Source organism: Notothenia rossii, assembly GCF_949606895.1.
Source record: "Notothenia rossii genome assembly, chromosome: 2".
NCBI lineage: Eukaryota > Metazoa > Chordata > Actinopteri > Perciformes > Nototheniidae > Notothenia > Notothenia rossii.
The window spans coordinates 83,671,866-83,692,532 of record NC_136904.1 but is presented as its reverse complement, the minus strand read 5'-3'; the positions used below and the strand labels follow the sequence as shown (position 1 = coordinate 83,692,532).

Sequence of the window (20,667 nt, the reverse complement as noted above, 5' to 3'; positions counted from 1 at the left end):
CACCCTGGCCTGCTTCCTCTCCGCTGGTCAGTCCGGTGATAAGCAGCCGAGGAGGAAGTCAAGTATTATTTCATCAGGACATTTTGGGGGGGGATGATCGTTTCTATTTGCTGAGGAGCAATCTGTGAAGCCCCGGTGTGATGAAGATATTGTAGGTGTGCAGTAGTTGGGTTCATTCTTTGAGTTTTTAAACTAGAGGGTTCAGTATCCTTTGTTTATCTTTTGTGGCTAAAGCCTCTGTTTATAGTTTTGAGGAAAGCGCTTTGAGAACGAGTCGTTTTATATATCATTTAAGTATTCTCACTGTCAGCTGAGTTTCCATTTTATTGTTCGGCATGCTTCCTCTTAACCATTTCCTCTGTCTCTCTTCTGTGTGTTACAGTGAGTCCACAAACAGTCACCATCTGATGACTGCACAGCCACCTGGCCGGCCAAAATAACTTCCCCTGAACAGTTCAGTATGTGTGGAGGGAATTCAATGTTTTTCTGCCCCAAGTGTTTTTATCTGGCTAAATAACGGCGTTTCTCACCCAAATTGGCTTGATTTCGGGGAATCCCAAGCTCTGGCAGGAAGCCTCAGTAGCTTTCCCCAGAGAGGCAGTCGACTCTCCGCCCAGACCCAGAGGCACACTGAGGAAGCATAGGCTGTCACCCTGAAGGCCCCGTCTTGAGGAGGAGAGCAGGACTTGGCTTCGGAAGCAGTTTGTGAAGCCTGAGGGCTGGTTGGATCCCCCCCCCATCTCTTAGCCTGCATGAGACCAGCTGACAGTCAGTTTGGTCTGTTGGACATGTGGATGTTGCTAACAGGAATTTGGTCTCCAGTTTGTAAAACCATCTAGCTGTGGGACTTGTAGCTCAGGGGCCCAGCCATGGAGGGTCTTGAGCAGCTTGACATGGTGGGCGATATCAGCCCGGCTCTAGAGGCCACTGAGGAATTCATCCACTGCATGGGTGGGATGCAAGGCCAAGGTCCGAGTCAGGCTCAGACCGGGACCCTGCAGCCCAAGCAGCTGCAGGAAGGGTCCAGTGCCGCTCGGGGGAAGCTGAGCTCCAGTGGCGTGTGGGGTCTGCTGGCCAGAGAGCAAGCGGAGGTGGGACCCCTGGGCCTGGCCTGGGCCGACAACTTCACCGTGTTGGGGCTGGGGGTGGGCTTGAGGCACGGCAAGAGAAGCCGAGCACGCTCCACCAACGACCTGGCAGCCCAAAGCAAGGAGTGCACCCACAACACCGCAAACTCCTCGTCCAACTCGGCCTTCAAGAAGGGACACAACCGGTCCAGATCGGACGTCAACTACCGACCGTCTGTATACACGGACAACGGACTGCCCACTGTGGACTGCAACACTCTAAAGAACATGATCCTCAATCACCAGCCAGAGGGTGAGTTTACACACTGTGATTTCATGAAGAAGGTAGCTTTTATGAATATGTTTTTTTTTCGCTTTCCAAAATGTGTATTTGTGGGCTATATTAATTGAAATGCACATTGGCTCTGCCGATTGTAAAGAATTTGATATTAAAGCAAATCGAAAAAAGCTTTTAACAGTTAGGTCTCTTGATTAGTAGTGACATGTAGAAAATGTTGGAATTTGGATGTCAACTTTGAAAAGTAAATTGGTTAACCAGGGAGAATATTTTTGACCTGTCTTTCTGTCGTGTTCAATAGAAATGGAAAAATCAATCAAAATAAGCTTGTAATTTCTTGCTCTAGAAAGATTAGCTGACAAAAACAGACAAACCCTTTTTTGGACCATAGAAAAGGTCATTTCTTAGCACCCATTGTCACAATATCTTCTCTGGTGATGTTTTTAATGTACCATGTTATCGGAGCTGATACTGAATACCTGCACATGTCAGATATTTTGACCATGGCAGTAAAACAAGACCTTACCCAACCCGATTACACTGAGTGTATCTATTGGTTAGTCAAAGCAACTGAGGACACATCTTGCACAAATAACACAATTGACCTCCATTGAGAAAGGTAACCTCTATCCTCAAAGCTAAATGGACAATTACATGGTTCTACATTTGGGTGAGCTGACCCTTTCAGGATTGACCTAATGGGGCATTTGTCACATGGAGAGCCGTCTTTGCTTTGAATGTGAAGACGATGAGATTTCCTCTGCTGACCAACAGTCTGGTCCCTACCTGTCCGAGACATACACACCTCCTCCCCCTCCACCCCCACCCCCTCCTCCTTCACTCTGATCGACCGTCCATTCAGCAGAAAGCTCTCTCAGCCTTTTTAAGGGCCTTTCAGAGGACAGAAGTCTCGGACTATCTGTGCTGCAGACCGGGGCGTATGCTGTACTTATGTTGAAGCATCCTCGGAGAAAGCAATAATGATAGAAGATGATGATAACTTGAAATGACACAGCTGTGCTATGACAGAGTCAGTGTTCAGACACACACACACACACACACACACACACACACACACACACACACACACACGCACGCACGCACGCACGCACACACACACACACACACACACACACACACACACACACACACACACACACACACACACACACACACACACACACACACACACACACACACACACACACACACACACACACACACACACACACACACACACACACACACACACACACACACACACACACACACACACACACACACACACACACACACACACACACACACACACACACACACACACACACACACACACACACACACACACACACACACACACACACACACACACACACACACACACACACACACACACACACACACACACACACACACACACACACACACACACACACACACACACACACACACACACACACACACACTTGTTTGTGTGTTTTGGCCATCTGAAGGCCTAAGGAGATCCTAAGCGATCCTGAGGGATAATAGCCTGTAATCCTGTCAGCAAATGGACTCAAATGAGGCGAGAGAAGAGGCAACCCAATTACCCGGCCCCTGATACTGGCAGGATTATTTAGTATTAGCATATGTGTGCATTCAGGCTATTTAGTTTGCCTCGATGTGCGTTGAAAGGAGAGAAGTAGGAAAAGGCCGGTAATAAGCAGAGTGATTTAACTCGGCCATGTCTTTCCATTAGTGACAGCTGGGGATGTTTAGATGGGAAATGGAAATGATGATCATTATTATATACACAATATACATGTATTTATGGGACCAAACACACTGGCTGTAGCTTTTATCAAAGCTCCTATGTCTTCTAACATTGCCCACTGCATTTTTTTTTTCCGTAGAATAATTGGTCTATTTTTGGTAGCATATTACGTTGCAAGCATTCGTCAATCCTTTTATACTCATTAAAGCTCAAAGTCAACGGAAGGAAACACCTTGTGCTTGCAGCCATTGTTATAGGAATCTGCATCTGGAGTAAAGAGTTGAATGACAGGTGACAAGTAACTTTTATAAGCAGTTAGTTATTGGATGTAAATGTATAACTTACGGATATGTCTCTAAACGTACCCGTAGATGCGAGTAGTTGTTTGAAGAACTTGAGACCTGTCTAGTGCTTGACCCTACAAAACCTCTCCCCTAGTGCATGCTGGGATAGCTTTACCCCTGATCATTATAAGCACTATGTTTTAGAGTGGACCTCTGCAGGTACTTTCTGCTTTTTCATTTGCAGTCTGTGTGTGCATTTGTATCCAGGAAGCCGTTGGCGCCTGTTAATTTGCAAAGCGACATGTACTAGGATGATTTGCTACCTTATCAGTGGGTAAGGTTGCTTGTTTAAGGAGGTTTGATTGACCTGAGGGCAGCACTGCTGGATAGTTAGTGTGCAGCCCTGAGAGAAACGTGTTAATGCTGGTTGAAGGCTGTATGTGTTTATTAGACTGTTACTATTAGTGTGATGTGAAAACCCACCAGGTGGAGATGAAGGCTAATTGAACCGAGCAGTTCTCCTCGCCACAATGCCTAATTCTCATCTCGACCCTCCCAAGCGTAAAGACTGCCAATCAGCCAGTCTTGATTCCAGCTAAGAACTTATTTGCATATTCATGTGTTCCTTTAGCAAAAAGGTTTGTTGGCATGCAAAGTCAGTGACACCATGTCCACTGCTGTTTTGATAAGATTGATGAGGCACTTGACTCGCCACCGGAGCTGTGAAGGATTTAGCTTTTCCCTCTCCCCTCCTTGAGCGATTTCGCAAGTTAAAGAAACAAAATGCAATATCTGCCAATTAGTCTGCTCCTGTGGGGGTTCACAATTAAATCAGTTTGTGGGATTGGTTTAGGGGAAGGGGATTGTTGATGTTTTTAAGTAAAGCTACCACACTGAAAGACGTGAATATATTAAGGTTAAAACTGGATTGAATTTGGCTGAAAAGTTTTATTTTGTATTTCTAGGTAGCATATGCATTGTTTCAACGTGATGTCAGTCAATGTGGAACTGCTCCTAAAGGCATGCATGAAATATAGATCAAATATGGGTTACATTTTTAATTCACATCTAAAAAAAACTCACTTTTTAAAAACAAATGACTTAATCTGCTTTCAGTATTTTAGATGTTTACACTCATTGCTGCCCTCTCTATCGTTCTAAAGATTCATTTTTCATAATCTAGCTAGTTGTTGCAGCTGCTTCGCTCTCTTCCTCTTTCAGCCAGCAGATACAAAACAAAAATAAAAACGGTCCAGAATGAGGAAATATTTGTCCAGTGTTGGGTTTCCTGTATGAGTTGAAACGCTGTGTGGTTAAATCAGTGAAGGATGGCTGATGTTCACAAATATTCATCCACAGGCCACTGGCATGCTGTAATGTTTGCTTTTACGAAACTCTTCTGAAATCTGACACACAATCATTGCTAAACTTCATGTTGACCTTTATATGAACTTCAAAAAGAGCATACATGTAGATGCAGGGTTTCCCACACGTAGACTATACTTGGGCGGGCGCCCAGGTATATTAACGGCCGCCCAAGTATATTTCGCGACCCGTTTTAAGTTTTTTTTTTTTTTATTCGTCCGTGACCACGACGCCATCTGCAATCGATTAACTTGTGGGCAATGATCCCTCGCTCTACGCCTCCTGTACCCAGTCCCGGACTGGCCATCGGGAGGACCGGGGGGTTTCCCGATGGCCTGGCCTGTTAAGTGGCCTGCCTCACACAGGGTGACTGGATGTCCACATGATGTGGCCTGCCGACATGGCCACTGTCATACAGATCATAAATCAAAGCCCTCGATTGGTCTCTGTGTGTCATTCAAGCTCGGGATAACCTCAGCTCAGGTGAGGTCAAGGACTCTCTGAGTGTTTTTAGATAGTTAACTTAGTCTAAGTTCTCAGTTGGTCTCAAACGGTGTGGTCACCATTTATGTAAACACATATTTCCATTTGAGATTGTAGTGATTAGTAAAATATGCATGAATAAAAAATTAAAAAGTTAAGTAAGTGAAAAAAGGGAAGATACACTTTTAAAACTTGTTGAGAGCTAAAACTAGTCTTTGCTGCTGCCTCAAAGAGGAGCAGGGAGGAGAGGAGAGAGACAGGAGAGGCCGATTCAGGAGCACAGACACACTCGCAACTAAATGAACCAAAAATAAATAAACAAGTTTCAGTGTTTTTTCATGTTGGATATGGGATGTTATTGGTTATGGCCATGTTCTTATGATTATTGAAATGTATACAGTTCTGTTTCATATGGGTGTTTCCTTAGATCTAGTCTCTTTATTTCCCCCTCATTTAACTGAGCATGCCCCCGGACCCCCCTAGAGGATTTGAGGTCCACCCCCACTTAAAATCACATTATTAGGTTCCTAAATACATTTACCAATTTTTTATTTTTTTTAATAGTAACCCATGTCCATATGTTTATTTGTGTGTATTAGATTGAAACTATAGGGCTATCACTATGGGCCCTGTCTGTACCTGTTCGCTCTGCCATTGCGTGAAGGGTCTGCTAACAAGCGACCAACAGAAAGGTTAATGTTGTTGCACGTCACCTCAACCCCCCCCCCCCCAGTTTGAAAAACTGAGACTGAATTGTTTTAAAGGTTTGGGCAACCAAAGAACGTATACAGTATAACTAGGCAAATATGATGGAGGATATTCAAAAGCAAGTTACACAAATACATGTTCTATAGGTTGCATTATTATGTAGAATAGATTTAGATTATAGATTTGAATTCAATTGCAAAGTGTATTATTTAATATGTACGGGGTGAGGGGTGCACTGATGTAAAGTTGAAATATCTATATCTAAATGTGATAGATCTTTAGATTAAATCCTTCAGTAATCACAGGATATTTCCACTTCTTTGACATTTCATAGGCCAAATGAATCTACAAATGTTCCTGCAAATCAATCAATAATTAAATAATTGTTAATTACATCTCTACTGGCATTTGTCCAGTTTTACAAGCATCATTTTGAGCAGGCCAGTGGGTGCAGCAGAGCATAGTAATACAGTTTGGTTTGATGTCCTAGCAGAGGTCCCGGCTGTTGTCTGAAGCGTCCTTAATCAGAGAGAAAACACTCCACAATCACAAGAGTATACAGAGAGAGGAAATACATAAATGATAGTAAAACAAAAGCAAACTATGGAAAAAAGGAGAGAAAAGAACAAACTGGTGAGAGGGTGTGTCTCTAGATTGAGACAATGGGACAGTTTGCCTTGTGGCCTCCTTAACAATACTGCTTCTTCCTGCCTTGGTGACAAGAAATGTTCTCTGAGACTCACCATCACGCCGCTATCTCTTACCATAATACCAACGCTCTGTCCGAGGCGCGAGCTTCAGATAAAGACCCTTGTGTAGGAAGCTGGCCCATCTAGACAGATATCCATCAGACGCCTGAGGATTTAGGGATGCTGAGTGGAAAAAGCTGCAAAGGCAAACTAGGACAAAAGATGCCTTTCAGTGTTATGGTTTCAGTCTTGCTGTCTCATAATCCACAGTAACCTAATTAGGTACTTGAGTTCAAGCTATAGATACTCCAGACTCCATCGTATAAAAACGTATTTTCACCAAAAACCAATATCCCTCTTCAAAAGTTCTGGCTGTGATTTGTTGGATTTACAGGACAGGTTTGTGAGACTTGTGAACCTTTGCCCAGGTTGCAGTCTCTCTGGGTCCTGACTCTGGGTCATGATGCCTTCAGGTGCCAGGGGAGTCATGGTCATAAGTGCAAAGCTGGCAGTAAATAGACTGGGCTCCAGAATCACGAGCAGCATACGGTGTTACTCTACAAGCCGTGTCAACATAACCAAAGAAACCTGAGTCTTTTAGACAAACAAAGTAACTACAACTCCTGATGGAAATCTGCGGAGAGACACTTAACCGTTATCTTAGTTTATAGGGAAGTGTCTTCTACGCTATCAAATGTATTTCCTGAGTGGCTTATTTAACCAATTTGATTTGAATGTGGATGAAAAAACAATAGTTACCCAAAAACTAATCACATCCTGGATGGAAACAAACCTTTAAGAGTATTTGTAAAAAGCCTGTAATCAGAATCAGGTTTGATACCAGGTAGGTTAACACATACAAGGCATTTGATGTTGTAGTGCATGCATAAACATACATACAAATAAAACAACAATTAAAAACACAGATAGAAAACTATTTAAAGAAGACTATAATAACATTAAAAGATATAGCAGTATCTTTGAGCAGAATAGAATTGGAATAACATATTATAGTAATGATGTCATAGTAATGAAAAACAAGACATTGTGTGCACTAACTGGTCTTCCTTGCTAAAGATGCACTTCCAGTGAGAAGTTATGACAGTATAGCAAGATATAAAGATATAAAGATATAATGGAATAATGGTTATCCATTTTGTGGTCATCTTGAACAAACACAATTTTCTTCTGTGTCTTATTACCCCCTGTTTCTGTTTCTTCCTCCTCACCTCTGTGCAGCTGATAAAAGCAGCAGCAGCAGCAAAGTGGTGAAGCAGGGGGAGATGGAGCAGCGTGAGGGTCCGCGGGGTCGCTGGACTCGCTGCCACGTGGAGCTGACGCCCTGCGAGCTGCGTATCTACACCCTGGACAGCAGCGCCAACCGCCAGCTGGGCACCGCCTGCTCTCTGTCCCACTGCCAGAGCATCATCTCCCCGGCACCCTGCAGCGTGGCCGGGCAGATCCCCCAGCCCGCAGACCCTCGCACGCTCCAGGCTTTGTTCTTCAACAGCACGCGTCTCCAGCTGAGGGCGGCCAGCCAATGGGAGGCCGTGGAGTGGAGACGGCTGATGTGGGACAGGGTGCAGGCGGTCCGACCCGCGAGGAAGGAGAACCACCAGCGTAAGAGCGCGGCGGAGAAGCAACAGGTCGTCAAGTTTTCTGCACCCATGTCACCGTCCTCGTCGTCAGGGCTCGACACCAGGCCTGACGGAGACAGCGACACCCCCTCCTCATCAGAGGCGTCGCACTCTCTCGAGTCTACTGTCCCGAGCAGACCCACCACCCTGCCTCTGTTCACCCAACGCTGCCAGGACGTCCTCAAATCTGGCCTGCTCCACAAGCTGATGGATCAGAACAACTGGAGAGCCTTCACCTTCGTCCTGACCCGATCCACGCTCAGGGCTTTCCCTACCGAGGGCCGAGGGTCTGTGTCCAAGCCCGTCCTCCAGTACACCCTGTCCTCCTGCTTGGCTGTGCAGAACGACCAGGAGCCAGAGAACGGAGAGCCGTGGACAGACAGAGGGGGCCGCTTCCAGGTCATTTTCCCAAAAGACGTACTCAGGCTTCGGGCGGACGATAAGCCCAAGGCCCAGGAGTGGGTGGAGGCCCTGCGGGAGGCGGTGGCAGCGCAGAGGCCTGCCCAGGAGGAAGGGGGAGAATCAGGAGAAGGAGCTCCAGCCCTCCAGGGGGTTCTGCTGAGATCCAAACCAACCAGGGAGCGGAGACAGCGGGAGGCCCAGAGAGCCAAGAGGCAGTCCGTCACCACCAGCTTCCTCAGTATCCTCACCTGTCTGGCTGTGGAGAAGGGCCTGACTGCTCAGAGCTTCAGGTGTGCAGGTAAATGACCCACACACACTCACACACTGTATGAAAAGATAACACTTCTTCTGAGGTCCTAATGAGGTTGTTGTGTGCAGTTTAATTTTATGCTTCCGACACATTTTTACCCAAAAAGGTTAAAAATGTGAACAGACAATCCTCGAGACTCATTCCCTAACTGGCTCCCCAGTAATGATATATAGATACTTTTTCAACCTGGGCTTGTTTTCTAACTGTAGCTAGTGCAGGTAGAATGAAGGCTTCAAGTTTCGACAACACCTTTTGCATAACAAACAACGATTGGCTCCGAAATCAGCCGAAAACCCCCGCTGTGTCCAGGTGTTAAACTCAAAGCAACGTCCCTCTTCAGCGGATGAATACAGAAGGAAAACAAATTCCCTTTTGTAAACCTCTTTGTCGTTTTTGTTACATTGACAACATTTAATTGGCTTGAAGTGGTTTATTATTATTTGTATCCTGTTGAACAGAAAAATGCTTCCTCTTTGAAAATACATGTACCTATTCCTGTGGGTCAGGTATTCTGTGGGTTTTCTAGTTAGACCATTTGAACGTCCTGAGCCATTACAGCCTCTCTCTCTTTATTATAATGACTGTTAGTTTCCATACCAGGCTCTTGTACTGCCCCATAAATGGCAGGCGGTGCGTTCACTCTCCCTGGGTGTGAAACGAGGGCTTCCTCTCTCTCTTTTAGGAGGGCTTTGAATAATCACCGCTCACCTCCCTTTTTTATTTGTAACAACTGGCTTATTAATGCAGGGGCTGTTTGAAAGGCCAGCTGAAACGGGAACAAGGACAGAGGCCGTCTGGGGGCAACTGATGATAATTGGCAGGCTTAAAGCACCGGAGGAGAGGAAAAATGGATGAATGAATGAATGAATGAGAGCGAATGAAAGCGGCCTGGGGATGCTACAGTGGTCAGGCTTGATCGTGGTTGTTTGATTGAAGGGTTTCGCGGTAGAGCTGGATGGGAGGGACAGCTGGATACGTCCATTTTCTATACAGAGCACACCTCTGCTCTCTCAATCCGTTTATTTCCCTTCTTTTCCTCCCTTTCTTTCTTTTCCCTTTCAACACTTCATTCAGACTCACAGCTTTTCCTTCTTTTTGTCTCCCTTTATTCCCCCCCGCTCATTTATTTGACTGTATCCCTTCTTAGTCTCCTGCAGTGTTACTTAGCAGGTCCTGAAAAAAGGCTTTTACACCATCTCCATTCAAGGCATTAAAATGTCATTTAAGTCCACTAGTTATTGTAAGAGTAATTGTGTTTTTATAAATGTATAGAATCTCATCTTTACATTTCACTTTTACCAGCATTCAAATACAAATGTTCACTTTAACTGTGGATAATATCTCTCTCTCTTTTTTATTCTCTGCTCTCCCCTGGCTCTCACCTCGGTAACAGGACAGCTGTTTTTTTTAGATGTGGCCCATGTTTCAAATAAAACCTTGGTTATTCTGAGCTAAACACTTTGACATCGATGGCACTTTTTCAGGAGGGGAGTGAGAGGAGTGAAAAATATGTTTCGTAATATATAGGGACGGTGAAATGTAATATACCAGCTTGGCATTACTAAAACAACTAATTGGTTATGTATCGACCAAAACTGACAATCTATCTCAACTGTGGAGAATTGCTGCTTCTCTCTTTTTTATATGATTCTAAATTAAATACTTTTAGGGCTGTGGCTTTAACCTCAACTTTGGGAACTTATTGCGTCCATTTTCTATTTTAATATTGAAATGAAAATAAACAACCTTATGATTCAATAACAAAAATAATCATTATTTGTTAGTTAGTGTATCCCATCTGCTATAATTGTATAATTCAGCTTGTCACATTTCATATTTATTGTAATTATGAATGTATATGCAGATTTGAAATACTATGCAAAGTTGCTTATGGGTCTAAAGGCCGTAGATGGCCAGGTTAAGGCTCCTATTGGCCAGGAAACCCCTATAATTCATCAAAAGCCTTCATGTTCTGTTGTTTATCTTAATGCATATATGGTATTATTCATATATGAAGCCACTAGTATAAACACGATCTCTTGATGTTCTGTATGCTACTTTAGTTTCTCTTTGAACTTCATTCAAGTCTGCCCTCTGCATATGCATGCTACGTCCAGCCATACATATCCAGGGATTGGTTATTTAACATCAAAATGTGAAATGTATTCAACTAATTACACATGGGACCTGATGCGTTTTTGATTCCTTTTGAAGGAAACGGTTAGTGTTTGTTAGAAGACCCTGAAGCCCCATCACCCCCCAGCCTCACACACACACACACACACACACACACACACACACACACACACACACACACACACACACACACACACACACACACACACACACACACACACACACACACACACACACACACACACACACACACACACACACACACACACACACACACACACACACACACACACACATTGTGAGTGTGTCCTCAGGTTTGGTGACCCCTGTCGTTGCAGTGGAGCACATTCTCAGGCCCCCGATGGACCATGTGAATCTGTTATATGAGGGAGGGGGGGGGGGGTTTGTGTGAAGTGGAAATCAGGAGATATGAGGGAATCCAGAAAGTAGGAGGTGGGCTCACATCAAAAGATGGACAGTCTCTCACTCTCTCTCTAACGCACACACACACACACACACACACACACACACACACACACACACACACACACACACACACACACACACACACACACACACACACACACACACACACACACACACACACACACACACAGTCTTACTTATACTCTTCATTTGTGCGCATTTTCATTTGAGTGTTTGGTCGGTGTGAATGAGACACATCAAAGCTCAAGCTTCTCTCGTCTTTTCAGTTTTAATTCACACACGTGTTCATAACAGACAAACACTCACACTCACACTCACTCACACCTTCACTCAGAGGTGTGGTGGTTTAAAACCCGCGGCGGGCAGATGAAAGTGTGAGCCGCCTCTTCGCCCCGATGTCACCCCTCTCTCTATCTTCCTGTATCTCGGCGTCTCTCTATCTCTCTCTCTCTTCACCGTACACTCACCCCGGCAGGTCAAAGTGACCCTCTCTCACTACAGAGAGCCGCGGTACAAACGGTAGACCTTTGAGCTACGTTTGAATTCCCATTCATCTTTTCCCTCTGTCCCTCCTTTTTTTTTGTCCCAGAAAAAAGAGCCATAAAAGATCAGAGAGGAATGGAGAACGCTGTGGTTACTCTGTGCTGATAATGGAGGAAGTAGTTAGCAGCAGAGTGCATTAATAGGGACTCAACATTTTAAGAAAGGAGCATTCATGAGTGCTGTAGATGTTGTGTATCAGATGCCTAACAAGTGGACACCTAGTCTTTGTGTATGTGAACATATCAATATTTTACAAACAGTATTATACGGTATATACACTTTTATCACAATATACATTTTGTTTCATAGACTTGAGCCCTTAACAAAGCCTAAAAAAGCAGTTATTAGTTGCTGTATACATATTTTTATTTGCACATCATCGCAGTTCACCTTATTGGTTTTGTTTACTTAAATGTTATGAGACGACTAAATCCTAAATAAAACAGAACATTTACCGTACTTAAAAATAAAGCTGCTGCTGAGTCATCCGATAGCTAATCTTACGCAGGGGCTGATCAAATGTCTAAGCAAGAATATCCTTCTTGTTCCCTGGTAAATAAACAATATGCCCACTCTGGTGCGCTAATCCCACCTCCGCCTGGCTCCAATGAATAACCCAATAACCCAGTGCCCAAAGCTGCCTTCCAAATAAAAGCATAAATAACAAAAACGGCAAGAAAACAAATGTTAAACTATAAAATAATATAAGTGTATCTCCATCAGTTATCTCTGCAGATGGCTTTCTGTTTTGACTTTGTTTTGCTGCTTGTTAAAGCTTTGGTCACACTTTCCTCTTCCATAGTCACACATGCATTATCTGTTGAGGTTTCACAGGCCTTTCCTACTGTACAGGGATCATTTCTGACTAACTTTGGCACCTCCATCTATGTTTTACTTCTGGGTGTTTTCACTTCTTGTCTCATGATATAGAATTTGCGGTTGGGGTGAAAGGTAGTTATTTAGTTTGCAAATGTTTTCAGGCGTATGTGTCTTTGTTCCTCGGGTCCCAACAGCAGCAGACCGAATTCAAGGCCACAGTTGGGCAGAGAGCCGGCCTGGTGGTCAGCTCTTTCCTGGAAGTGACACACTGTTTCTCTGACTGTTGACCATCCGGCTGCCTGCTGGCTGCTGACCAGTGGACTGTGGTTCTTTTTGAAAGAGCATGCACCCTAACAACAACATGAGCTCACAGATTTAATTATACTGCAGAGCTACACACATGTATTCGATCATCGGGTTCTTAAATAAGATAAGACTTTGTTGTTTTCCATCTAAAGCAAAAATGTAACCAAAGGAAAAAAAACAAATACCCCTTGTCTAAACTTTGGAAAGTGATGAGGATGGATGATTTATGGATATGTGTCAGGCACAAAGCTCGTGTAAGTGTAACTCGCACTTTGATCAAATGTCTAACTGATATAAATGTGGTTTGTACGGTTGAGCCAAATTCTTTCTCTCAAGAGAAATGTGTTATCCCTCTAAGTTAGAAGGACAGATCAAAAACTCCAGACAACCCGGTCCTTTGCACAAAGAAAGATTTAGTCGAGTCCATCCAGCAGAACACGTAACAAGGACCCTTATGACATGCAAGACGAGGGTCATGTGACTGGCAGACTCTATATGGCGGGCGGCTGTGGCTCAGGAGGTAGAGTGGTTGTCCACCAATCAGGAAGTTGCTGGTGCGATCCCCAGCCCAAAGTGTCGAGGTCCTTGAGCAAGGTACTTAACCCCAAGTTGCTCCTGATGGTGTGACCAGCGGTGTGTGAGTGTTTGTTAGTCCCACTGAGCAGCTAGCATCTAGCATGGTAGCCTCTGCCTCTGTGTGAATGGCTGAATGCTGACTTGTAAACGTGCTTTGAGGGGTTGCAAAGACTGGAAAAGTAGTTTATAATGCAGTCCATGTCACAACCCTCACACACTGTAGGGTATACCTACAGTAGCTTACATTGACCTGGGACATATGATGTCGATGACCAGTAGGTAAGCCCCACCCACTTATTATGATTAGTGAGATTGGATCCAAAAGCTGGGGAAATGGGATAAAGACTATGAATATCAGGTTGTCAGTTTTTTCTGGTAAATGAATATAATATATATATTTTTTAATGTTGATGCTATTTTTATTTGACCTTTAAGAAATGTTTGGCATAATGTCTTATTACTTATTGATCGACCTTTAAAAAGTGACCAATATCTTTGAAAAAAGCTCAGCCGATTCATTGGTCATTGCATCGGTGAGCAAAAGACTATAACTATAATAAACCCAAATTGTGAAAAAACTGAATTGTCGTTGTGTTTTCGTACCACTGGTTCTGCAATTTGGACAGTTGAATGAAAGCTGTTTCCTCTTTCCAAAAGCTCAATCAAACTTTTAATAAATCACCAAGTGGTCCCAACTCTACATCAGTCTCTGCGGCTGACTGATGCTTCAGTCAACTTCAGTCTTTTCCTTCAAAGTAGAAATCCCTCTCTCATTGTTGATTAGAGTCCATTGTCTGCCTTTTCCAGACATCAGATCCTCTTTTGTGATGGAAAGGTAGTTGACCTAACTTCTCTTGTCTTGTTTGATCTCGCTCTTCATCTCTTCTCTTTCATTCCTTCTTCTCATCTCTCGATAGCTTTGCTCCTTCCGCCTTTCCCCCCCCCCCTTTGTCAGTCTGTGTTGTTTCTTGTGTTGAAGGACTACTGACAAACACGCTGACACATGCCTCTCTTCCTCTGGCGTTCCTCTTGTCTGTAGCTTTTCATGCCGCTGTTTTCTTAAAACCTAGATAAACATCTTCAGTTTCTTTTCTTCTGCGCCCCCCTGCACACGCTGTTTCCCTCAAGCTCTAGGAGATCCAGTTGGATAAGGGACACCTGTGTCAGTGCTGTGGTGGCGCTCAGCTGGTGTGTGTGTGTGTGTGTGTGTGTGTGTGTGTGTGTGTGTGTGTGTGTGTGTGTGTGTGTGTGTGTGTGTGTGTGTGTGTGTGTGTGTGTGTGTGTGTGTGTGTGTGTGTGTGTGTGTGTGTGTGTGTGTGTGTGTGTGTGTGTGTGTGTGTGTGTGTGTGTGGAACTTTAAAGTGTGGAGAAGACAAAGCAGAGAGTGGAGCAGCTATCAGGTTAAGTAGAGCTTAGGATCTGTTGGTGTTGTCGGTCTAAAATACCCCTTCCTATTGAAGTGTGTTGTGACTACCGGAAAAAGTTAGACTCTACAATCTGACCCTTCAAGTCCATGTTGGCAGGTAGATTCCTGCCAACATGGATATGAGTTGTGGAAATGCACTCAACAAGCAGATGAAAGATAATCAGTAAATATCGCTGCGTTTAGGACTGAAATATATATGCAGGGGATTATATTCTTTACCAGCATTTCCTGACCCTCTGCACAATCACCCAGAAACAAAGCTATAACTACGCAAACTAATATTTTTAAAACACACTCCAAAAACTACAAGTTGTTGGTATTTCCTGGAACTCCTGCTTATAACACATCTTGGTAAAATTGCTCATCATCTGTATGTATACATTTAACTACTTCTCAAGAACACAACATGTAGTTTCTGGGATACAAACTTGAGATTGAATTTAGATTTATACCACAAACATGTAGGAGACAGACATCTAGTTTTAGTCGTTGGTTTATAGATTTATTTTAAGAGCCAGCCAGTCATAAAGAAGAGCAAGATGCAATCGTACAAATGAATTTGAGAGAAAGCATGTCATTCTCAAAACACAGGGTGAAATACACCTTTAAATGCCCTAACAGACAAATGCAACCGGGGCTGTGTTCACATTTTAAAATGTAAATGTGGCTCTTTTTATGCGAATGAGCTAGTACTGTTCAAGATCAGCGCAGGTATCAACAAGCAGTTGCAGTGAATTATTTTCATATTCAGAGAGAACAACCAATACAAATTGTTATTATAGACGAACAAAGAAATGATTCTTCCTTGGCTTACAATGTCCTCTCTCCTTTCCCTCCCAATTGCCTTCAGGAGGTTTGGGAGGACGTGGCTAAGGCTGGCTCACCCCCCAAAACTTACGCAATGACCTCAGCCACATTTTATACTTTGCCTCATGGATAATTGCAATCAGACTTTAAAAAAAAAGAGCTCAGCTGCAAACTTTATGGGCACGTCTTTTGTGAAAGAAACCTTTGAGGTCGTGCCATGTGTGAAAGCCAGGGCAGAAACCTCTGATGCCCCCGATCAGAACCAACACCTCATTTGAAGTATTTCTCAACTACTCTGTTATCACTGCAGTCAAATCATGTTCCCAGTTTACGTGGGTCATGATACAACATACTACCTTATTGGGGTCAGAGTTCCTTTTTAAACTTGGACTATCTTGTTTATTATCTACAGGTTTACTCATTTGGATTAGTGTGCTATTTAGCGAGGGGCAATAAACTGACACATATTAACGGCGAGTTATCTGCTCCACAACCTTTGCTATCTCCCGATCTCTGCTCCAGAAGATCGTTAGCATCGAAAGATGACTTGTGCAACACCTTAGGACAATACATTGACACATTTCTCAATTCATCATTTGATGACCTGCAGGGTGTCCAAGAGAGTGCATATTTGTTCTACTTTAAGATAGACGTTTTTGTGTTCATTTGATCCCCAGTTTTGACACTTTCTTTAAAGTTAACCTGGTTTCCTCATGATTACAGAGGTATTCAGAGACCCTTAACCATCATCTATGTATTTAATAATAAGATGTAATGAAACCCACGTATAAACGTACCCAAGGACTTCTCCTCAGGGTGTCAGCGTCCAGTCGGTCACTCCAGAGGAAAAGCAAAGATTTGCTACTACAGCGGCTGGTACTACTGCCAGAGCTGCCATCAGGACAACTCCTTCCTCATCCCAGCCCGCCTGCTGCACAACTGGGACACCAGCAAACACAAGGTGCACACACACACACACACACACACACACACACACACACACACACACACACACACACACACACACACACACACACACACACACACACACACACACACACACACACACACACACACACACACACACACACACACTTTGAAAGTACACATTTCTCATTCGGTGTGACTGGTACCTCAGCAGTAATGTATTTGGATCTTAAAAAAACCTTGTAATGTGTTTCAGTACAAGGGCCCATCATTAAGGAGACACTCTGTTCCAGTTATTGAGAGGACTTCCTGGAAACTAAAGCATCCATTTCATATGGTCTTTATTCTTCAGATTAAAAAGATTAACTCGAGGTCAAGTAGTTCTCTTCTTATTTACCTAAAGACATTTTACTTTAGTCCTGCATCAAGAAACACAGCGTTAACAAGTTTAATATCCTCAATTTTCCTGAAATCCAACATTTCTCAAACTGCAATTCTTGTATCATTCTTGTATATTTATATATATATAATTTCTGAGTCGTAACTAAATCAGCATGCCGCACAGTGCACTATATAGTTTTAGCCCAGGGCTGGTTTCAATGTCTCTTTTTGAATGTCTGCTAAAATGATAATGTATTGTTCCTGGTTCTAATGCAGATTGCTTCAGACATTTTGGGAGATTATTCACTCACTTTCACTTTACTTGATGCATAAATCAATAACCTCCTCATTTCTACCGCTCTAATATGAAGCTACACTCAGGAGTTTGTCCGTTTACTTTAGCAAAAAGACTACAAGCAGGGAAAAAGCTTTGTTCTGCCAAAGGTACAAAAAAAAATCAGACAAACTCTGTCGTCACAGAGACTTTTGTCCACATTGTCCTTAACAATCATGAAACATATACTTCTCGAGTGTTATCCCGGACATATCTGATGATGTATCCTCCTCTGTGTTGCTCCTGCAGGTGTCCAAACAGGCCAAGGAGTTCCTGGAGTTTGTGTACGAGGAGCCCCTGCTGGACGTGCAGCGGCTCAACCCGTGTCTGTACGAGCACTGCGAGCCGCTCAGCACCGTGCTGCGGCTCCGGCAGCAGCTCCAGTCGCTAAGAGCCTACCTGTTCAGCTGCCGGGCAACCATCGCCGAGGACCTCAGACGAAGGTAGGCCGGCAGTGAAGTCTGTTGTAGTGGTGAGGGAGGGGTTACAAAACAACAAACTCTTTCGTAATTTTGAGCACTGTTTCCTAACCTATTCTATATATGAAGCAATGTCGATTTGCAAACCATCATCATGTTTAAATGGCTAAAGTTATGAGCAGTTCAAATCCAAAAATTCAAAGGGCTGAGACACTAGTACAACTGAACACAATTTGATGTGTAAATAAAACAAACTAGAAGGACATAAGGATAGCGAGGACCTCTTCCCAGGCTGTTGCCATTAATGAAAATTAAAAACATATATCAAATCCAGTATTTAAGTCCATTCACCCATTTCATGCTAATCAGGCTTTTATTTATTCCATATTTCTACTAATAAAAGGACAAACCAAGCAAAAACATACGAATGAGTGAAATCACAATCTTATTTAGGCCAAATAACTACGGGTATAAATAGATATACACGTCAAGGAACTCGTACTGACAGTAAACGAGGAGCTATCAATCCCTTTTATAAAGTTGGGGCATATCAGCTACTACTGTATGATTAACATGCCTGTGTCATCAGCTTGTTAAACATGACTGATTGATTGAGATTGCTAACATCTCCCTGTATGATCCGTGTTTACGTGTCTGAGTGCCTGCATGTATATTGACATAACATTTATCTGCATGCATTCCTGTGTGTATATATGCTGCATATACATGAAAGATGTGTGCCTGTGTGTGTATAAGTTCATGTGTGATGGTCAGGGGGACGACTGTTTATTTGAGTGAGGTCCCACAGTGAAAGCTTCCCCTCAGAGGAGATGGATGATCCTTGCCCTGCTCTAGGTCACTAATACACTCATCTAAGATTTTCTACTGGAGAAGAATCCACCTCAGCAGACAGGCTGGAATCTGATTAATACTCAGGATAGTTTAATGTTGACTATTTCTGGTATTTGTGTTTTTTCTACTGTTAATCCCCTAAAGTAAATAAATGCTTATATGTCCCTCATTAAAGGTGGGGTAGGTGAGTTTGAGAAACCGGCTCGAGATACACTTTTTGTTATATTCCATGGAATGCTCTTAACATCCGGATAGCAATGAATATCTTAAGTGCTTTGACAAAAAATCCATTAAAAAATGTCATCTGTGGAAGCCGTAGTGCTGTAAAAATCACGACCAATGGATGGCCTACCTGCCTGTCAGCCTAACATCTGTACACAAACTTATCTCGTGCCCTCATTGGTCATGTGCGCGTTCGTGTGTGTTGGAGGAGGGGCTCTGTAAGGAAGTGGCAGATTTTCTCCGGTTGTGTATTTTCAAATTCTAGCGCACTCGAGCCGGTTTCTCAAACTTACCTATCCCACCTTTAATCAAGCAGAGTATACATGATTGGCTAAAGACAATATGTTATAGGCAACAGATGCAGAAATTATACACACACAGATCGTCAATAAAAAGCATCCCAAAATAACATCTGATTAAAAGAGCTCATTACTCTTGGTCTTCATATAGATTTTTTTAAAGGCCCACTACTGTTTTTTAAAATGTTTTTCTCTGGCTTGCCAAGTACTTTCAAACAGAAACTCTTGGTATTTTCTTGGCCGAAGAAATCTCCCACATGAGTCGTACTGCTGTTGCAACACAGAGACGAGCAGCATCATGTCGTTCTGTGTTTACTTTTGTCCCATTAGCAAGTGCCGGCTAGTGCCCCACCACTTCCAAACACTGCAGGATTGATGAGGGCCGTGGCGCTAAAACCTTTCCCTGCTCATCAGTCTCCTTCAGGGGGAATCTGAAGAGAGATGTCTGCTGCGTACATGCAGAAAGCGCTAAAGGACGTCAGTTAGAGAGCACTGCTTCTTAGGTCCCGTGCAGCAGTTAAAAACGTTGTGTCATCGCTCTGTGACACTGTGTCAACTCAACACCAAGATAAGATTTGGTCTTGGTTTGCAATAGATTGTAATGTGTTACGTTTAGACACACACACACACACACACACACACACACACACACACACACACACACACACACACACACACACACACACACACACACACACACACACACACACACACACGACTTCCTACATTAGCTGTTCACACACAGTTACTCAGTCAGACCCTCCTTCAGTATACAATCTTAATCACTGAGTGATAGCAGAATACTATCAAAGGTGTGTCTGCTGCAGTAGAAATACTCAGAGGTTAGTGAAATACAAATACTATCAGGACTATTAGAACAAATATTTTCATTTGTTGGCATGTTTGTGTGTGTTTGCATATTTGAATCAATGTGTGTATCTTCTGTTTGTAATCTAATCCCTAAAATATGTTGGTTCACAAGTACTTATCAATTTACTTTCAAGGTGTGTTCACCAACTACACGATCAACAAGGAGCCAGTGTGTGTTTGACTATTGTACCATGTGTGTATGTGTGGTCTTATGAATGCTGATGTGGTAACCATTGGTAACGAACCAAACAGAGTAGTTTATCAGTGGTGCCTATCACCATGAGTTGTCTGGATCTCACACACACAC

The 20,667-nt window shown here is 43.3% G+C and overlaps 1 protein-coding gene across 1 annotated transcript in view; it reads left to right on the top strand.

Moving 5' to 3' along the window:
* The first annotated feature begins 382 nt into the window (after positions 1 to 382).
* The window catches only part of plekhm3 (pleckstrin homology domain containing, family M, member 3), a 29,763-nt gene continuing 9,478 nt past the window's right edge, over positions 383 to 20,667 (top strand). Inside the window, exons 1-4 of the mRNA XM_079665780.1 lie at positions 383 to 1,380; positions 7,887 to 8,984; positions 16,872 to 17,017; positions 17,948 to 18,141. Of these exons, the coding sequence (XP_079521906.1) occupies positions 870 to 1,380; positions 7,887 to 8,984; positions 16,872 to 17,017; positions 17,948 to 18,141 (1,949 nt within the window). The 5' untranslated portion in view covers positions 383 to 869. The remainder of the gene's footprint in view (positions 1,381 to 7,886; positions 8,985 to 16,871; positions 17,018 to 17,947; positions 18,142 to 20,667) is intronic.